The sequence below is a fragment of the Macaca fascicularis genome, chromosome 4 (assembly GCF_037993035.2).
Source record: "Macaca fascicularis isolate 582-1 chromosome 4, T2T-MFA8v1.1".
NCBI lineage: Eukaryota > Metazoa > Chordata > Mammalia > Primates > Cercopithecidae > Macaca > Macaca fascicularis.
In genome coordinates, this window is record NC_088378.1 from 115,955,649 (window position 1) to 115,977,760 (window position 22,112).

Genomic DNA, 22,112 nt, shown 5'->3' on the forward strand with positions numbered 1-22,112 from the left:
TTAAAACCTTTCCCCTTTTCAAAGTACCCTTGGAATTCATTCACATCAGGTAATTGTTCTTTCTTTTTCATAAACCAAGTGCTTTTGTATTACGTTCTAGGACGCAGTATCAACGTAAAATCTGCTGGACTCGTGGGAAGACAGGGACCTCAGTCAAAACAACCTTTCATGGTGGCCTTCTTCAAGGCGAGTGAGGTACTTCTTCGATCTGTGAGAGCAGCCAACAAACGAAAAAATCAAAACCGCAATAAATCCAGCTCTCATCAGGACTCCTCCAGAATGTCCAGTGTTGGAGGTAAGAATAAACCCAAGCAGCAGTTATGCACAGAGAGTTATGGGGTCGTATGTTGCAAATCAAGTAGCCACAATAAATTTACCCTCTGTATATACCTTCAGATGGTATATTAAATCTTCCAGTGATGTTTCTAGCATCCCAGAATGTTTCATCAGTGAATCACTCAGTAATTCATTTTAAAATACGTATGAGTTGCTTTCATATGTTGAAAGATTCAGTTCAAATTCAAATCAGGATGGCAGTAATAGAAATATGAAATGGCTAGATCAACAAAATCTCGCCAGAACTGAGCTACACAACTTGCTGAGCTAACTTCCTCAGGGCCTCTCAAAAATGGATGGGCAACCAGGTAAATTAAACATAAAATCCTTTCTTTAGTACTTAAGGCAATACATTTGAATTATGCCACTCAGTTTTATTTTCTGAAATTAGCAGGAGAATGACATGGAGAAGACAATGATTAAAACGATATTTATCTTTTTATTTGGAGGACTGTTATCTAGATAATTTTCTTCAGGTGTGTCTACACACACATACACACAATCTTTCAACAAAATATTACAAATGCACAATTGATGTCAAAGTCCTTGCAAATTAATCTGTTAATTATAGGGGGATCAAATTTCAATTGATCAGAAAGCATCTAACTGCCAAAATTTGTAGTGGCTTAATCGTATTATTTATACTAAGAAGTACCTTGTTTAGTCCAGGATGCAAACAGTAAGCTGTTAGATGAAAATGGTGGCTATTTTAGTCCAAAAAATTGATTTTGTTTATAAAAATAAATTTGAAGGGGGAACTCATCCTGGAACATCTCCATTTAGCACCACATACTTATCTATTTGTCAAATATGCATTATTCTGTGTTAATGGCCAATTTATGCATAGTACTCTGCCAGGAACGATGGATGAACTGATAAACAAGAGTCATGATTCCTATATATATTATTTTAGCAAATCGAAATTCTAACTTCAAACAGTCTTTGCCATTATTCCTAAAATCTTCATTTTTTCCAGGTTACTTGAAAATGACAGATCATATAGCAGCTATTTATTACTCAAACATGCATGAGTGTTTAGATGAGAAATAGATGAAGACTTTTGTTTGTTTTTATTTGCTCAGAGATGCTCCATAAAATTACTAAGTGGAATTCACTGTACTCTTCCTAAAGGGAAGGCACCAGGAGAATCATGTTAGAGAGAAGTCCTATTTGTGTGTCAAGCAACAGAAGCAGGAGGGAAGATTTCTGTATGGAATTGTTTTATACTGAATTAAATGCTATTTATAAAGTGATGTTTTAAAATAATTTTCCAACAAAGAAATTTAACCACTTTTAGTAAAGCATGACACTAGTGCCTTATTACAAAGCTATTTTTTAAAGATCTTCACAAGATATTTAGTTTGGCACAAAGTTGTAATTACTTAATATGAAAGGTGGAGAAAAATAACTTTCTAAGACCTTTTCTTCCTGGTAAATACTAGGCTGTCAAACTTGTATATTTTTCTTTTCATGTAGAATGGTTCTAAGTTCGGTTGAAATGTTTTTAATTTAATGTAGCAGACTGTATTAAAAAAAGTTTTGCTAAACCTTGAATAGAATAGTAAATAATTTTGGAGGAAATTACAAAAGGAAAAGTAGAAGTTACATACTTATTATTAGAGCTCATAATGACTCTGGCAGAGGTGTTCCAGTGACTGAAATCATCAAAGTCCTTTTCCCTATTGGTTAACTCTATTTATCTTTTCTTCCTGACCACAAGAAACAAATGTACGTCTATAACCAGAGATGAATAAAACACATGGAGCAGAAATCATGTAACTTTTCACCAGTTTCCTAACACCATTTAGAGTACAAAATTATTCTAATATAGACCAATATTTTCTTTCTGAAATTTTGTCATTGGCAACCATTTCTGTGAAATATGTGGTAGATGGTTTTGGAGTGTGTTCATATTTTGATAAGAAGAAGAAAGAAAGTAGCTGGTTTGTGTCTATAAGACTTAACCTTTCAATAGGTAGTAATCAAGCAGTCTGGGAAAATCCTCATAGGATTTGGCGTAAAAGACAGGGCTTTAAGGAAAGGGAATGCTAATATAAACAGAACATTTGACACTTTGGAGACTTGAAATGCCAGTGAAATTTAAAAATTATCCAAATATAAATAACAAAGTTGTAATAGTAACAAGATTTTACAATAAAATATTGTGCAAAGGCTCTATGGATAAGAAGGGGTGGGGTTGGGATGGAGTTAGGGAGGAAAGTTGTATTGCAGGTTTGCTTGATTGCAAGTTTTTTTGTAAAGCATGTTGTCAGATGTCGAAAATCTCCATTAGTAGAGAAGAATTAAAACTCAAGTCATTTCTGCTATCTTTATCTCATTTCTTTTCTACTTCAACGATTCTTGCTTTCTGACTTCCCAATGTTCTTTTTTTCTTCCATATTCCTGTGGGAGAGCATAGAACAGTAACCAGCACAAAATAGGAGTCCCCAAAATACTTGTTGAGTAAATTAATGTGTTGACAGCATAGGAAAAACTAACTTCCTTTTTCAGGTAAAGGTATATAGAACCATTACTTCCAGGTTTCCTGCAGAAACTGCCCGGCACTGCTTGTTCCTCTTCAGGTTTTGGCAAGATGGTTGAGCAGATACATTGTGGAAGATATTTCCTGTTTCATGTTGAGGCAGCACAAAGGGTATTTCTTTGAATTTGTGTGTGAGAGGAAGAAAAATGGAGCCAATAGCTAAATTCTAAGCTAGCTATTCTTGAAGATATAAAGGCACTAGGTTGATACGACTTTTTAAAAAAACATCCAGAACATGATGCTGTTTGAAGGAGTATATTCAGTGTCGAAAAGAATAGAGTACAGGCATACGATGTTTTATTGCATTTTGCTTTGTTGTGTTTCAAAGATAATGTGTTTTTTTTACAAACTGAAGTTTTGTGGCAGTCCTGCATTAAGCAAGTCTATTGGTGACATTTTTTCCAAAAGCATTTGCTCTCTCAATTTCTCTGTGTCATATTTTGATAATACTTGCAATATTTCAGAATTTTACTATTATTATATTTGTTATGGTTTATGTTATCAGTGATCTTTGATATTTATTGGTAATTGTTTTGTGGCACCACAAACTTTACCCATATAAGATGGGAAGTAAACGTTATGGGTGTTCTGATTCCTCCAACAATCGGTCATTACCCCATCTCTCTCCCTTTTCTTGGGTTCCCTATTCCCTGAGACACAACAATATTGAAATAAGTTCAGTTAGTACCCCACAATGGCCTAAAGGTGTTCAAATGAAAGGAAGATTTGCATATCTCTCACTTTAAATCAAAAGCTAGTAATGATTATGCTTATTGATGAACACATGTTGAAAGTCCAGATAGACCGAAACCTAGGCCTCTTGTGCCAAGCTGTTAGTCAAGCTGTGACTGCAAAGGAAAAGTACTTGAAGAAAATTAAAAGTGTGACTTCATCAACATAATAATGATAAGAAAGTGAAATCGTTTTCTTGCTGATGTGGAGAAAGTTTGAGTGGCCTGGATTGAAGATCCAACCAGCCACAACATTCCCTTATACCAAAGCCTAATACAGAGCAAAGCCTTGACTCGCCTCAATTCTGTGAAGGCTGAGAGAGGTAAGGAAGCTGCTGAAGAAAAGTCTGAAAGTAGCAGATGTTGGTTCATGAGGTTTAAGGAAAGAAGCTATCTCCATAGCAAAAAAGTGCAAGGTGAAACAGCAAGCATTGATGAAGAAGCTATATCAAGTTATCCAGGAGATATATCTAAGTAATCACTGATGAAGATAGCTACAATGAACCACAGATTTTTAATGTAGATTAAGAAGCCTTATTGAAAGAAGATGTTATGTAGGACTTTCATAGCTAGAGAGGAGTCAATGGCTGGCTTCAAAGCTTCTGACAATCTGACTCTCTTGTTATGGGCTAATATACCTGGTGAGATTAAGTTGAAAGACAATGCTTATTTACCATTCTGAAAATCCATGGACCCCTAAGTATCATGCTTAATCTACTCTTCCTGGGCTCTGCAAATGGAACAACAAAACCTGGATGAACAGTGCATCTGTTGATAGCATGGTTTACTAAATATTTTAGGCACACTGTTGAAACCTATTGTCCAGAAAAAAGATTCCTCTCAAAATATTACTGCCCATTGACAATGTGCTTGATCACCCAAGAGCTCTGATGGACATACACGAGTAGATTAACGGTTTTTATCATGCTTGCTAGCACAACATCCATTCTGCTGCCCATGGATGAAGGAGTAGTTTTGACTTTCAAGTTTTATTATTTTAAAAATTTATTGTGTAATACTGTAGCTTCCATAAATAGTGATTCCCCTTCAGGATCTAGGCAACCTTCTGGAAAGGATTCACCATTCTAGATGCCATTAAGAACATCCGTGATTTATGAGGGGTCGAAATATCAACATTAACAAGGGTTTGGAAGAAGTTGATTCCTACACCTCTTGGATGAGTTTGAGGGGTTCAAGACTTCAGTGGAGGAAGTCATTGCAGATGTGGTAGAAATAGCAAGAGAACTTGAATTACAAGTGAAACCTGAAGATGTGACTGGATTGCTGCAATCTCATAATAAAACTTGAATGAATGAGGCGTTGCTTCTTATGGTTGAACAAAAAATGTGGTTTCTGGAGATAGAATCTTCTCCTGGTGAAGATACCGTGAATACAGTTGTAATGACACAAAGGAATTAGCATTTTAAATAAGTTTATTTACTAGAGTAGAGGCAGCATTTGAGAGGATCAACTCCAGTTTTAAAAGAAGACCTACACAAAGTAAAGTGCTATCAAACAGCCTTGCACACTACAAAGAATCTTTTGTGAAAGGAAGAGTCAATCAATGTGACAAATTTTATTGTTGCCTTTTAAGAAATTGCCACAGCCACATCAACCTTCAGCAATCACCAACCTCATCAGTCAGCAAGTATCAACATTGAGACAAGACCCTTTATTAGCAAAAAGATTACAACTTGCTGAAGACTCAGATGATCACCAGCATTTTTTAATCAATAGATTATTTTTAACTAAGGAATGTACATTTTTAAACATATAATCCAATTGCACACTTAATAGACTGCAGTATAATGTAGCCATAACTTTTACATGCTCTGGGAAACCAAAAAAATTGATACTCACTTTATTGTGATGTTCACTTCATTGCAGTGGTCTGAAACTAAATTCACAGTATCTCCCCAGTAAATGTCTCTGACATATGCCTGTATGAAGAACCCAAAAGAACTAACAGAGCAAATGGCAAGTCCTAGATCATTACAGAACTGCTAAGAAAGGTTGCTTATTTATAATCCTTTGGGTATATACCCAGTAATGGGATGGCTGGGTCATATGGTACATCTAGTTCTAGATCCTTGAGGAATCGCCATACTGTTTTCCATAATGGTTGAACTAGTTTACAATCCCACCAACAGTGTAAAAGTGTTCCTGTTTCTCCACATCCTCTCCAGCACCTGTTGTTTCCTGACTTTTGAATGATCGCCATTCTAACTGGTGTGAGATGGTATCTCATTGTGGTTTTGATTTGCATTTCTCTGATGGCCAGTGATGATGAGCATTTTTTCATGTGCCTGTTGGCTGTATGAATGTCTTCTTTTGAGACATGTCTGTTCATATCCTTTGCCCACTTTTTGATGGGGTTGTTTGTTTTTTTCTTGTAAATTTGTTTGAGTTCTTTGTAGGTTCTGGATATTAGCCGTTTGTCAGATGAGTAGATTGCAAAAATTTTCTCCCATTCCACTTATGTTTATTGCAGCACTATTCACAATAGCAAAGACTTGGAATCAACCCATATGTCCATCAGTGACAGACTGTATTAAGAAAATGTGGCACATATACACCATGGAATACTATGCAGCCATAAAAAAGGATGAGTTTGTGTCCTTTGTAGGGACATGGATGCAGCTGGAAACCATCATTCTTAGCAAACTATCACAAGAACAGAAAACCAAACACCGCATGTTCTCACTCATAGGTGGGAACTGAACAATGAGATCACTTGGACTCAGGAAGGGGAACATCACGCACCGGGGCCTATCATGGGGAGGGGGGAGGGGGGAGGGATTGCACTCGAAGTTATACCTGATGTAAATGACGAGTTGATGGGTGCAGCACACCAACATGGCACAAGTATACATATGTAACAAACCTGCACGTTATGCACATGTACCCTACAACTTAAAGTATAATAATAATAAATAAATTAAAAAAAAAAAAAGGTTGCTTATTGTATGCTGGATACTGAGAATCTTTGAAAAAGAATCCAATCATGTAGTGGCCCTGCCTACATCCACGGTGATTTCGCAGGGCAAGTCTTTGGCATAGAGGTGCTCTTCAACTTACAATGGGGTTATATCCCAATAAACCCAACAAAAGTTTACAGTACTATAAGCTCAAATATCATAGCTTAGCCTAGCCTCCCTTACACATGTCCAGAACATTAAATTAGCCTACAGTTGGGCAAACTCACCTAACAAAAGGCCTATTTTGCAATTAAGTTTTGAATATCTTATGTAATTTATTGGACACTCTACTGAAAGTGAAAAACAGAATGGTTGTATGGGTGCTCTCATATGATTTCTTTTTTTTTTTTTTTTTGAGACGGAGTCTTGCTCTGTGTCCCAGGCTGGAGTGCAGTGGCGCGATCTCGGCTCACTGCAAGCTCCGCCCCCCCGGGTTCACGCCATTCTCCTGCCTCAGCCTCCCGAGTAGCTGGGACTACAGGCGCCTGCCACCTCGCCCGGCTAATTTTCTTGTATTTTTAGTAGAGACGGGGTTTCACCGTGTTAGCCAGGATGGTCTCGATCTCCTGACCTCGTGATCCGCCCGTCTCGGCCTCCCAAAGTGCTAGGATTACAGGCTTGAGCCACCGCGCCCGGCCTCTCAGTATGATTTCTACTGAATGTGTATTGCTTTCAAACCCTCATCAATTTAAAAAACCGTAAGTCAAAGCATTGTAAATCAGATACAATGCATAGTTACTAAAATTGAAACATTCTGCTCTCATTCTCAACTTTGATAGACACTATCTCTTGCCTAATGAATACAATGTAAATTTATGCCTCTTGGAACAACAGATATTAGTCAAAACAAGAAGAGAATTAATTGAAGTTATTTCCATAGAATATTTTATATAATATACATTTTTAGTATTTAGAAATAATAAAATCAAAAAGCTAAACTTCTCCCTTGTTTACCTAATCCATACATAATAGATTCCCTTAATATGCTGATATCAACATGGTACAAACCTCTCTGTCATCTGAGAGAATACATTTTTGTTATATACTTTAAATTACATGAGTTAAATATTTTAAAGGTTTAATAAACAATGATTAGCCATATTTCAAATAAGGTGAGCTAATTGTTTTTAACTGTTGTCACATAGTATTAGCATCAGTTTATTTAATCATGTCACTCCAAAAAGACATTTTGCTTTTTTCCAAGTTGGGACTCTCAAAATAAATGCTGTACTGAAAATACTGCAATGCTGCACAAATGAGAATATTTCTAATCCACATAATTGTGACAGTAACTAATATTAAAAATTGCTATCTGTGACCTGAATCGTGAAAAATTTTGGAAACCCCTCCTGAAACAAGTATTTTGATGCATATAATATGTTGTTAGCTAGCTCTATCTATACATTTATCTATCGTCTATCCATCATTTAATATGACTTCACTACTTACTAGTTGTATACTCTTGCACAAGATAGGTTACCTCTCTCTGTTTCTTCATGTTTAAAGTGGGAATGTTAATTATGCCTGCCTTGCAGAGCAGGATTACGTGAGTTGTGAGGATTAAATGAGTTATTACATATAACTAATATAAAATAGTGGTACATGGTAAATGCTCATTAAGAGTTGAACATTATAATGGCTTTTATAGAACTGGTATGCAAAGAGTTCAGACTCTTACATCAGAGAAAACTACAAGTTCACACTCTCTCTCTTATAAGTACCCATACCTGTGGTCACGGGATTTCTTATCTTTGGATACTCTAGAAACAAGGGAAATTTTAGAGTCTTTAACCTAATTTGGCTAATCTATATTAGCAATTAACTACACACCTTAAAAAAGACTTGCCAATAGACATTAAGGCATTGTGTCTGTTGTCAAGTTTCTCTCTAGGAAAAATTCACAGGGAGAATATATCTGGGTATAATTTCTTATAAGTAATATTTATTCAGTATTAAATAAACTCCCATTATATGCCAGGCACAACATTATAAAACTATATGCTATGTACTATATTAACTATATGGCCCAAAATACTACATGAGGGACTTATCTGAGAACAAATAGACATTTTCCAGAAATACAGACATGGATGAAACCATTTCAGATTGTAGAAAGGAAAGGGCTCTACAGTTGTGGAGCCATGAACCATTTTCAAATGGCTGGGGGATGCATGTATTTTTATGTGAGAGGACTGTGATATCAGTTAGGAAATTATTCAGGGGCCAAATCATAAAGAGTAGAGTATGTGATGATAAGGAGCAGTGATGTCTTTGCATAGGCAATTGGACAAAGAAGAGCCGTAATCAGATATGCATTTTAAAAAGTTAATTTTGGCCACAGAGTGCAGAGTGGAATGCCAAGGGTGGAGACAGAAAACTCAAATAATGATTAGGAGTCTAGTATAATACTCCAAGCAATGAAGATCATAGATTGGAGAGAGAGATGTAGGAACCAAAACACATGGGATAGGGCCAGCAGGGGTTTGAAGAGGATGGATAACCCAGCACTCTGGAGAGGGGAGTGTTGAGAATAAGTGGAATGTGTAGGGAAAAGATGTAGCTATAAGCCAAATTGTTAGATGTAGGATGAGGCTGACCAAATGCCACAGGAAACAAAGAAAGCAAAAATAATAAAATGGAGCCTCCTTGGGGAACTTCAATACTGTAAGTATAGGCAAAGGAGAAAAAGGAATTCCATAAAATAAGCCAAAAGAATATCATCAGAGACGTCAAAGAGGAGCAGGGGTAAAGTGTTATTTTAGAATCTAAGGTTACCAGAAGAAGACATTGAGGAAGGATGAGGCAAGCAAAAGTGCAAAGGGCTTCCAACAGGACACCTAGATTAAGTAGTGAAATTGATCAACTAATGGGGCTTTGTGGATCCACTTAATACAGGATCTGAGGGGGAAAAATGAAAATCAAGAAGCTTACTAAATTTTCTGTCCTGGCCACTAGGTGACTGATGGTCCTATTAACAAAAATAGTGAATACTGAGTGTGAGGTCAGAAGTAGAAATAGTGAGCAGGAGGCATCAGGAAACTGTCCTTTAGAGGTGTCTGGCAAATTCAGGTTTGTGGATAGATTTTTATATGAAGGAGCTCTAAAGTGAGGACGTTAATTACATGATCCACATGGATACTTTGCTGAGCAGAGTTATGCAAACACATTAGAGAGTTATTTTGTGGTGTTTTGTGTCACACGTTGGTACCTACAGAAACACAAAATTGTGTTAATATATCTACAAAATAAACAACAGTAATTACTACTGGCTTGTGTGTAAATTCAAGTGAATAATTCACTGGGTATAGAAGATAATGATTGAGCTAGAGCAACAATAGCATTTTAAAGCCCCTTATCTTTGGGTAGGATTGTTATTTATTTTTGGGTTTATCATGAATTTTTCTACCCCCAAGATCATATAAAAATTCGTATTATGATAGTACCATTCCTGCTTTTTCAACTCTTGTACTTCATTCATTTGTCATTTAAAATTTTTATAAATAAATTAAGGTCTTCTGTCCTGATGCTTTAGGTGTCAACTTCCTTTTTCCCTTTTTCTCTCTGGGAAATAAGAGTGAAAAAACTAATATCTCCTCTTTTGCTTTGAAGCAGCAGCATATCATATTTGGCTCATTTAAGCTGTTGTCATGGTTAAATGTTAAATTTTATTTCTAATTTTTATTTGCTTTTATAGCTGTATCTGTGTTTCATCCCCTTAAGAAACTAATACTATGTTCTGAAGAAAAAAAAATGGTGTATGAAGGTTTTTGTACTTGATTGTCTCTTGTCCAGTTCACAGAAAGTCTATCCCATGTTAATTTATTTGTTTTTGTCAGTAACTATTATGCAGAGCTTTGAAAGTCCATGCAGATTTCAGGAATTTGTTTTCATTGATACATAATAATTATACATATTCATGGGGTACATGCAATATTTTGATAGATGTATACAATGTGTAATGATCAAATCAAGGTAATTAAGATATCCATCACATCAAATATTTATCATTTCTTTGCATTGGGAACATTCCTAATCTTGTCTTCTAGTTATTTTGAAATGTAGAATTAATTATTGTTAACCGTTTTCACCATACTGTGCTATTGAACACCACAACTGATTTCTTCTGTACGTTTTTTAAAAAGCTGTATTTTTTTTATCCATTAGCCAGTTCTTGTTCCCCTCTTTCTGCTACCATTCCCAGCTTTTGGTAACCACCATTCTACTCTCTTATCTTCATGAGATCAATTTTTTTTTTTAGCTTACACATATGACTAAGAACATGGGATATTTGTCTCTCTGTGACTGGCTTACCTCACTTAACATCTTCCAGTTTCATCCATGTTGCTCTAATTGACAGATTTCATTCTTTTTATGGCTGAATAATAAGCCACTGTGTATATGTGCCACATTTTCTTTATCCATTCATCCATTGATGGACACTTATGTTGCTTCTGTATCTTGTGAACAGTGCTGCAATATGGGAGTGCAGATATATCTTCAACATATTGATTTCCTTTGTTTTGGATATATACCCAGCGGTGAGATTGCTTGATGATATGGTAGCTCTACTTTCACTTTTGGGAGGAACCTCAAAAAAATGGTTGTATTAATTTACATTTCCACCAATAGTGTACTAGTGTTCTTCTTATCACATTCAGGATTTTTTGTGTGTTTTACCAACTTTTACCTCCACATATTTATTTTGTTTTTCATGATTTTATTGTAAGACAAAAAAATTAAAGAAAGTCAAACTGAAGATTAAATTTATACACTATCTAGAAATTGACCATAAAGAAATTTGCACAAGTATTTAACGATATTTTTACTATTTTGGCGTTGGCTTCCTAACATTATTACCATTAAGAGACAAAACAGAGAAGTATTATTGATAACACCTGCACTATGGATAAGACGTGTTGGTTTACTTTTTCTAGTGTTGATTGTAGAACATTTTAATAATTTATGCCATGACTTTTCATTTGTAGGCAGGTTCATTAACAACAGAATTATATCCATTTCATATTAATCTCCTAAAGGCTGCCCATCAGTATTTTAAAAGACATAAATCTAATTTCCTTGCCCTTCCGCCCACAGCTTGTTCTGCCAAGCATTTAGAGTAAACCTAACTGCAGGCTTTTCTAGTTTGGGTACAACATTTACTTCACTCACTATCCATTAATTTTTATTTCTGACAGAATAAGCATATGGTCCTAATGCTCTATGAAATCAGACTCTTGGAACCAGATTCTGTTATAAATTTCATTGCTTGTTACATTTATATGATGTTATATTATATACATCACTTAGCCTGCATAAAAAGACATATATATGGAACAGATATATTTTGACTTTTAGGTTTTATTTTCTTCATTTTTTATAAACATTGAATTCAAATAACTATATTTGTAGTTTATGGCTTTTCATATAAACATGTATGTGTTATTGGCTACAATGTTATTCATATTTAATATTTTCAATTAAGACAAAGATGAATAAATATTCCCATTATTATCTAATGCAGAGTTGGAAAAAGTAAGGCCCAATAACCAAATTAAGCCTATCATTTGTTTTTGTATGACCTACTAAGAGTGGTCTTTCCATTTTTAAATGTTTGCTTGGAAAAGAAGGACAATATTTTGTAGCATGTGGAAATCATATGAAATTCAAATTTTAGTATCCGTACGTAAATTTTTACTGGAATATAGCCACACCCATTCATTTACATATTGTCTATGGTTGCCTTTATGCTACAGCAGCAAAATTGAATAGTTGCAAGAGGGGGGGACCACTTAGCCTAAAATATTTGCTCTCTGTCTCTTTTTTATTTTATTTTTTTAATACTTTAAGTTCTACGGTACATGTGCACAGCGTGCAGGCTTGTTACATATGTATACATGTGCCACGTTGGTGTGCTGCACCCATTAACTCGTCATTTACATTAGGTATATCTCCTAATGCTATCCCTCTCCCACCCCCCCTCCCCACAATAGGACCCGGTGTGTGATGCTCCCTTTCCTGTGTCCAAGTGATCTCATAGTTCAGTTCCCACCTATGAGTCAGAACATGCGGTATTTGGTTTTCTGTTCTTGCGATAGTTTGCTGAGAATGATGGTTTCCAGCTGCATCCATGTCCCTACAAAGGACATGAACTCATCCTTTTTTATGGCTGCATAGTATTCCATGGTGTATATGTGCCACATTTTCTTAATCCAGTCTGTCACTGATGGACATTTGGGTTGATTCCAAGTCTTTGCTATTGTGAATAGTGCCGTAATAAACGTGTGTGCATGTGTCTTTATAGAAGCATGACTTATAATCCTTTGGGTATATCCCCAGTAATAGGGTGGCTGGGTCAGTCTGTCTCTTTAAAGAAAAAGTTTGCTGACCCCTTTGGTCCAAGGCATAGCTAACATTTTTTTTTTCCCTATTTTGTATACCAAGGAGTTTGTGAAATCAAACCAATAGTAGAATCAATTATTTCTTTTCTCTAAAAAGGATCGAGGAAATTTATCCATGTCATGTTTAGTGCTAAAGTGCATTTGTCCGTTACCTGAACAAAGTTAGCTCCAAGGGAGATATTTCCCTAAAGAACCAGAATGTAGAGTGTGAAATAAATCCTCTCTCCTCCATTTCCCATTATCTACTTATTTAATCTGTTTTAATGAAGTTAATTGCATAGTAGGAATAAATAACCTAGAAGAAAAATACCTTGATTTCAAAATTTAATCATTAGCTTGTTTTCTAGATTAACATTAAACAAATAATTACTTGAAGTAATCATGAGAGGTAAGCCCCTCTATGGTGGGCTCCTTTGATCTCTAATGTGCCTACACTTCTGTTAGAGGTTGAGGGTAATTCAACTGGAAGGTGACACTTTAACAAAAACTGTGAAACAAATTATTTTTTAATTTTATTTATTTAATATTTTATATTGGAAATAAAGTGGACTAGTTTTTCGAATGTTTGTACAAAATGTGAGCAAACCTCAGATAAGACAACAATGAAAAATGTTCCATAAATCTCTGTGTTTCTTCAGTGTTTTACTTTATTCCAGGTGCAAGATTGAAATTCTGCATTTATATTTAATCATTTAAAACAATTATAAAAAGTTATGGGTATTTCAGATTACATTCCAAAATATGTAATGATAGTATTTCACTTGCCTCAAATCCCTTGTGGAACACTCTGAGAAATTTGTCCATTAACTCCTCAGATACTTTTTTGAATGTTTATTGTATGCCAGGCACTGTTCCTGGCACTAGGGGTACATCAGTGAGCAAAACAGAGCTAAACAAGATTCTTGCCCTTGTGAAGCTTGTATTTTAGTAGGAGGAAACAGACAAGAAGCCATGCATAAATTAATGAAGAAATGGCATAGTGAAAATTGAGATGGGAAAACATCAGAACAAAGTGAGAGAAATCAGGTGTATCAGGGTGAGAGTTGTAATATTAAAAGGGTAGTGAAGGCCTTGTTGAGATGTTGCTTAAGCAAGGACATGAAGATGCAGGAATTAGCCATGTAGCTATCCAGGGAGAGGGACTAGTGAGAGAAAAGCCTCTAAAGTGGGAGTAAGGCTGACTGTGAGTGAAACAGCAAGAAGGTGTGATGGCTGGAGCAAGGTGAAGGAGAAGAAGAGTGACAGGAAATGAGTCAGAGGGATAGTGGAACCAAAATGTAGAGAGCCTTATAACCACTCTGAGAATATTTCACTCTTAGTGATATGAGGACCATAGAGGGACTGGCAGGGAAGTGATGTAATTAGGTTTACTTGTTAAAAGGTCCACTTGACTAGTTTGCTGTAGAGGAGCAAGAGCAGAAGCCAGGAGACTAGCAATGAGGATATTGCAGTAATTCATGCTGGAGATGATGGTGGCTTGGACCAAGACCAATTATTAAGGGCGTGAGAGGAGGTGCATTTTGGACTTAGTGAAGATAGTGTGTGAGATTTCCTGATGGATTGGATGTGTAAATGAAAGAAAAAAAAACAGAACTATTTTGATTCTTGTTTTGTTTTGGTTTTTATTTTTTAACCCAGGCAACTACCATCAGTCAAGAATGAAGTCTACAGTTGGACAGGATTTTGGGGGGGATGATTAGAAGCTCAACTTGTGGTAGATGTTAAAAATTATTGCACAAATATATATGTGTGTGTGTGTGTGCGTGTGTATGTATATATATATATGAATATATTAAGTACCCCTAGAGTATGAATGAATTAATAAGTATTCGTTGAGCAGATGGTACTCAGTGAACGACAGACACCACACTCTGCCCTGTGAAGCAGATGGCCTAACAGAATCCTTGTTAGAGCTTCATAAGGTAAATGGTATTGTCTACATCTCACAGAAGAAGAAACCCAGGACAAGTAACTTGACTGAAGTTCACATGGTTAGTAAGTAGTTCTAGCTTTAAGATTGAAATTCATGTTCCACAACTTCAAATAAAACCCCTTTAAAAAATCCTACCAGTGATCTCACAAAAGAAATATTAGTATATCTTTAAGCAACCATTTATTAAAAATGTGGTTTTTATCTTCAGATTATAACACAAGTGAGCAAAAACAAGCCTGTAAGAAGCACGAACTCTATGTGAGCTTCCGGGATCTGGGATGGCAGGTAAGAATTTTCAGTCAACTTAGGTCCTTTTTTTCTGAATTGTCATAAATCCTTAGTAAGTCATAGTCTTTGGCAGTAAATTTCCAAAATAATACCCAATGATTTTTGACATGACCAGTTAGAATATGGCTTATTCACTTTATTTTCATTTCTCAATTAACCTTTTACCATTGAAACATGATTAGTAGGTTTCACAAACAAAAAAACTATGTTGAATAAAACATAGAACACTAAGATATTTAGGAAGAAAAAAAAAAGAGTGCTGTTGTTTAAGTATTACAAACTTTTAATTTTGTGATAAATAGAAGATTTGTTCATATTAGTATAAGTAACTCCAGTAAGCCTCTGAGGGTCTCCAACTATTGGGCTAGGAAATAGAGCCCTCAACTATAATGTCCCTGTCATGGGGAAGATGACAGACATTTTTTTTTCTTGCACTTAAAAATGTATTGCTATCTTTAGATGGCATTTTGAAACAGGATGAGGAGGAAAATTTCACCAAAGTAATTTTTGAATGGCTTTATATGGTGACAGTTTAAAAAGAAATTTTAAGGTTTCTCCTAATATTTTATTACAATGGATTCTCATATATCAGTTCTTGTATTGAGAAATACTATTAAAATGTAAATATATTCAAAATTTATGATAAACTTTCAACGTGAATAACTCAAGAATTCTTACATTTGTGCCAAATTTTATTTCTCTGTGGGAAAAATATCAAGGCAACCATACATGTACCAATTATTTAGCTTCCCGAAATTTATCATGTTCAGTTTTTAGGAATTTGCTCCAATTCATTTTTTCCAAAGAGACTATAAAGTTAATGAATGAATTGAAAGAAAAACAGCATGCAGAAAAGATATTAAGGCTTTAGGATGTTGTCAGACTTATAAAACTAAGAATGATTCCTTAAGAAGTAATGAGAATAATCTCAATTAACTTCTCCTTTTTCTTTTGGGTTCACTTGAACTTTCCAGACTTCATCATTTCCTGTTTAAACAATATTTAGAATGCTATTTTCTTATAATAGTTTTATTCATGTGTACATGTTTAATACATACTATGAATATCTTACATAACTACCTCTTGGGAGTAATTAGAGAGGACAATTTCTTGTGAAAATATTTATACTTTTGTCCTAAACTTCAGCTTAAAATTAAATTAAAGGGTGTGGGGAAAGTTATTCCATTAGAATAATTGTTGGACCAGGAATGTAAACCTATTCAGATACAATATATTTCAATAATTTTTAAGAATTTTTTTTTAATTTTTACTTTGGTGATACTATTTTTTCTTGTTTTGTGTGTGTGTCAGGACTGGATTATAGCACCAGAAGGATACGCTGCATTTTATTGTGATGGAGAATGTTCTTTTCCACTTAACGCTCATATGAATGCCACAAATCATGCTATAGTTCAGACTCTGGTAAGCTTTGTTTTGAAGGATTAAAAGTAGCTTAGAATGCAAGCATATTAAAAAGTTGTTTTAGAGGAAAGCATCTATTTACAATTTTTAATGCATTATTTTATCTTCTCAAACTCATTTGTTTCTTTTTAGAGCTGAAGTAACAACTGTGGGTATAGTCAGGAAACTCAGGCTGGTTTAGAGTAATCCCAATTACACAATGGAGAAGGATTCAGCTAGGAAAATTGGAGTAATAACATGAAATGGTCATCTTGAACTGTTTCTTCATTAACTGTATGACTAAGCACACAGGTTCCCCGGGGCTGTTTCTAACCTAGCAATTCATTAGTAATCATTGCAAAAACACTGAGTAATAGCTGTACTAAATTTCATCTGAGGGTTTTTAATTATTTAAGAATGTTCTGTAACACACTTTGGTATTATAAAAGTTCTTCAGTGTAGTACACAAATGGGCAACTAATTGACATTTCTTATTGTTCTTCTCCTCCTTCTCCTGTAATCTTTAAAGTAGAAATTATACTTCCTTTTCTTTATTCCTTACTCTCAGAAACTTAACAGTGATTAAATCTCTAATAATCTAGGCTTACTTTTATGAATAAGGTTCTGAAAGGTTGACTTTATTAACTGATTGCATTCTACCTAACTAGCTCGTGAAACCTTTTGAGAGTCTGATGTACCTCATAGTATCTGACCTATTGATTTGGCAGAGGAACTCTCCCCAGAAGACTAAACGAGAGGCTCCTAGCAGACATACCAGACTATGTGATATAATTTTAAATCAATGTTTGGGCTAATATAAAAATTTTAAATTTTGTATTTAAGAAGAATGGGAGAGAACATATTATTTTAGAATCAAGGCTTGATGGGAGTGGAATTAATTGGTGGATGCCAGTAAGAGAAAAGTAGATAGTAGAAAAACCTATCTTTGTGGCTGAAGCATATTTATGGAAAAAGAAAGAATTACTCTTAAGATTTGTGAAGATTTAACTCTCTATAAGCTTGCTAATTTCCCCCACAATTAATTTAAAATTTAAAGCTGAATTAAGGAGTAGCCTAGTTTCCTTCTTAATAAACAATCATCTATATGAACTGGCAAAATCAAATACTTGAATGACTTGATATTTACTGGCATCTTTATTGACTTCATAAAATACTACAGAATAGCTAGACACCAAAACATGTAATCTATAACAACTAGAGCATGAACATTATCAAAGACTGGAAATAACCTTGGGCTAGAGGGCAACAGAAAGATAAAGCAAATATTTTTAAAGCAATTTATAAAAATTCTTCTTTTTATTGATTCATGACCAGTGAGAATGCCTACTTTAGTGCCATATACAAGGCATAGAGTAAATTTCTGGGAGGATTTTAAAGTCTGATATGACTTCACCTTTGCTATCTGTAAATATAAGCTCTCTTTATATGGAATACTGTTTCCGGGAGTATGGAAGTAGGTAGGCTTTGCAGGGATGGATGTTTTGCATTCAAACTTCTACCACTAAAATGATTTCTAAGAAGTTAACTTTTCTCTTTGTATATGAGAATTCATGTTGACATGAAAGCATATCAGATAAAGAATGCTGTTGTTTCATCCTATGAAGAGAACTTCAAGATCACTGTCTTTCTGTAAGGTCGTAGAATAACTCCTATCAGTTGAAGTAATGCTACTTAATTTCTCAGAAAGTTCTTTGCCTCTTTTTATCATCATTTCGATGACTATGAAAGCAGACTTTTGTTTCCTTAGATATGGATCTAATGTATCAAAGATTCACTCAGGCTAAGCAGTGCCTACTTACTGAAAAATACCATTTGTCAAATACCCCCCCTTCTCTCATTTTTTCTTTTTTAAAATAAATAAATACATATGTTCAGCTCTTATGGCTGTAGTAAAGTATCGAAAAACAAACTTAAAAAAAAGTGACACAAACTTGGAACAAGAGTCTGCTCTGTATCTCCACCCTGGGATGTAGGACATAAGTCATAGCAAAACTGGAGCATACCGGGAAGTTTGATTTTTTTTTTTTCTCCTGGTGTTGTGCATGCTTTATGTTTGTTCTGTGAAGGACATGAAACAAAAAGAGAGAGGAAAGTATGTTTGTGACTAATATATTAAGAAACCATTCAAGAACAATCCATTTTTTTTTCCCGGTAGACTGCCAAGGCCATTGAAACAGCGGAATTATCAATCATGTATGTGTGGGTTATGGAAGATAAAGCTGATGAAGGACATAAGCTGCATCAGAAATTTGTAGAAAATATCCAACATTTAGTTTTGTGAGGTCTTAGGAAATTTCAATGTCAGGTCACCTCATTTTTCCTGCTGTTTCTGTCCACATGCAAGGCTCCTATATCATTTCAGCCAGGACGTTGTACAGCCAAAACCGTAAGAGGTTGTATTTGCTTTTTGTGGATCCCATAAGACTCATCAGTGGGATTTCCCATAAACTCCTCTGGGGGAAGGGCCAGAATAGGTGGGTGGGAAAGCGGAGAACTGTGTTCTGGCTCTTTGCTCAATTATTTCAAATCATAGGCAGACTGCCAGTCTGATCAAAATTATTATCAACCCTTAAGCATTTCACTTTCCATGTACAGACACCTTTTTAGGCTTCTGGGGAGGTGGATGTTCATTTGTAAAGCATCTAGGCCCTTTGCTTCTGATTTAGCTTAGCCTGCTTTTTGTCAGTTGTCTAGTGGGCAGGCAAGGGAGAAAAAAGTATATGGATATTAAACTCCAGCCAATGTGATAAAAAAAAATTCTACAAAGAGCTGAAATCATTGCTTAAAGGCAAGTATTGGATTATATGTGGATTTTATTTTATTATGATCTTTATGCTTCTTTTACCATGGAAAATTAAGAGTTGGCATAAAATGTGTGATTTGTTTAATTTTCCTTTTAAAAGGGAATTCTTAGATCCAAATCTTTCTGCAACTATGTGTTTTCATTGATTTTTTTTCTTATAACTTCCATATTCCTCATGATAAGTATAGAAATAGTCATTTCAACTAAAAGCAACAGACTGCTAGTTGCTGTGTTCTTTCCCTAGGAAAACTTCCACTGAATATTCTATAGAGGAAGTTTTCTTTACTTGGTGAGATATTTTTCAAGGTTCAAACACATAATTGAAATGGGTGGGTTGATTCCAGGTGTTAATGCTTAAGAACACATCTTTCAGTCCCTCACCCTAGTCATGGAACATAAATGGGAGAAGGGCGATGAGCTTAACGGTGTGCCTGATTTTGAGTGATAAAACAAGCATATCATTTTAAAACTGTAAGAAAATGTGTATTTTATTTCTTAATAAAACAAAACTTTTTTTCCTTTCCCAGGTTCATCTGATGTTTCCTGATCACGTACCAAAGCCTTGTTGTGCTCCAACCAAATTAAATGCCATCTCTGTTCTGTACTTTGATGACAGCTCCAATGTCATTTTGAAAAAATATAGAAATATGGTAGTACGCTCATGTGGCTGCCACTAATATTAAATATTGATAATAACAAAAGATCTGTATTAAGATTTATGGCTGCAATAAAAAGCATACTTTCAGACAAACAGGGAATTTCCTAAAATTAGTCTGGCTCATTTTGACTATTTTCCTAAGTACAATATCATGTATATAGTCATTTTTATTTATTTAAAGGTATATATTCTCTTTTGTGGATGCTTTATCCGTAAAATTTATAGGCCACTACATTATACAATAGATCATCTAGTCTAATTTTCAATGGGTTATGCTGAGTCCATTCAATTCCATTTCAACATTTTTTTCAAATACAATTTTATATAATTTTCTGAGATTAGACAGAACTCCTTTGACTGTTTAATATTGTGGAAGGAAATTGAATAATTTATTTATATTGTGCCAATGAAAACCACGATAGGATATTTATTTAGAAATAAGACTTAAAAAAATAACAACCCAAACAAAAATGCTTGGATAAACACAATTTCTCTTTCAGAGTTCCTGCTTCATTAGATAAAGTGAAATGTTGAACTGGATTTGAATAAATAAACAGTAGGCAGAACATAGAAGCTGAAAGATTGCACATAATTGTTTTAACTGTTTGCTTTAATAGAACTGGTGTAACTGTAGGAGCATGTTCCTTTTTGGCTTGTGGATTGTAGATTTTGCAAAGAGCTCAAAGCTTCAGAAGACAGGCTTGAGCCTGTGTCCATAGCTTTCCAAGTTAACACTAACTGTAGTACAACCTTCTTACCTCAGATAAATCATATCTGCCTATTATCTAGAACACTACTGCTGCAGATTTTTTTTTTTTTTTAGATTTAAAAACCTAGTCCGAAATAAATAAACATTTACATGGGCTTCACTTTCCTCCCCACGGGCAGGAGTCACTGCATGCATAAAATGTACAAGAGCAGAAGATGCCGACAGAACCATTTTCTTTAACTCTCCTTTATAACTGAGTTTGCTGATTGATGTGATGCAAGGGATTTTATTTAGAAGTAAAAGCACTGAAACTGAACCGGTGGAAATTGCCAAAAGTCCCAGAATGGCTTTGACAGAATTGCCATTTCTGAAGAACAGCTGAAATTCATTTTTCATATCTTTGAGAGTGAGCTCAATGAAAACCGTATTTTGTAAAGGGATTCTGTAAACCTTCTTCCAAGCACAAATAATTCCAAACAGGAAGGTTCTGGGGCGGGGGGTTATGTGGGTGTGTGCATGTGTGTTCTTCCCTCTAAAATTAATTTATTTTCTCTATCTATTGGAATGCCCTGTAAGGCCTTTCTTTAACACACACTGACTTTTTGAAGAATGATCTTCAGAATGATAACTTGCTATTTTATGGTGACTCTGTGGTTAGGCTTATTTACAGTTAATCTAAAATATTCATAAAGCACCACTTATTAATCATCCTTTTGGATCTTTCAAACAAAACTTAAAAGTGTCTTCAAAAATGTTATGGCTTTGTTTGTAATTCAGGTATATTAAAATGTTGTTTTGAAATACAGTTTATCTTAAAGAAAATTTGACAGTAACTATATTAATGGGGACGTTAAGTAATATATTTTTGATTAATGGTGTACCATTGAGAGAATAAGAAATGGAAGTCTATTATTTTATTCTTTAAATGTGCTGTTTAAATATATTTCCATATTTTAAAATAAAACAGATGCTAATTTCTGCTGTTCTTGATTTGGTTCTTTATTTAAAAGGAATACAAAATGTAAGTATGTCATAAATTGAGACTATAAGAATATTTATCAAATGCAAAGTGTGGATCACATGATTCTTTGTTGTTCTTAATTGCTAAAATTGTTTCTTGTGTTGTTAATAATTATCTCACTATTAAATGTGCAAAGCAACAATCCATGAATTAAAGATTTTTCTTAATCTGTTCAAACAACAAATTTTAAAAATAGCAAAAAAAATTAGGATGGGGAAATACCTCATTTGTTCTTTTTCATATGAGAAGGGAGATAATTGGCATCAGTGTTTTTGCATTTTCTAGAATTACCT

The 22,112-nt window shown here is 34.7% G+C and overlaps 1 protein-coding gene across 2 annotated transcripts in view; it reads left to right on the top strand.

Annotated features, from left to right (window-relative positions):
• BMP5 (bone morphogenetic protein 5) overlaps positions 1-21,776 on the top strand; it is a 123,258-nt gene extending 101,482 nt beyond the window's left edge. For both annotated transcript variants that reach the window (XM_005552690.5, XM_045391077.3), the window contains 4 exons: positions 101-295; positions 15,127-15,203; positions 16,518-16,628; positions 19,959-21,776. In XM_005552690.5, the coding sequence (XP_005552747.1) occupies positions 101-295; positions 15,127-15,203; positions 16,518-16,628; positions 19,959-20,108 (533 nt within the window). In that variant the 3' untranslated portion in view covers positions 20,109-21,776. The remainder of the gene's footprint in view (positions 1-100; positions 296-15,126; positions 15,204-16,517; positions 16,629-19,958) is intronic.
• The last annotated feature ends 336 nt before the right edge of the window (positions 21,777-22,112 follow it).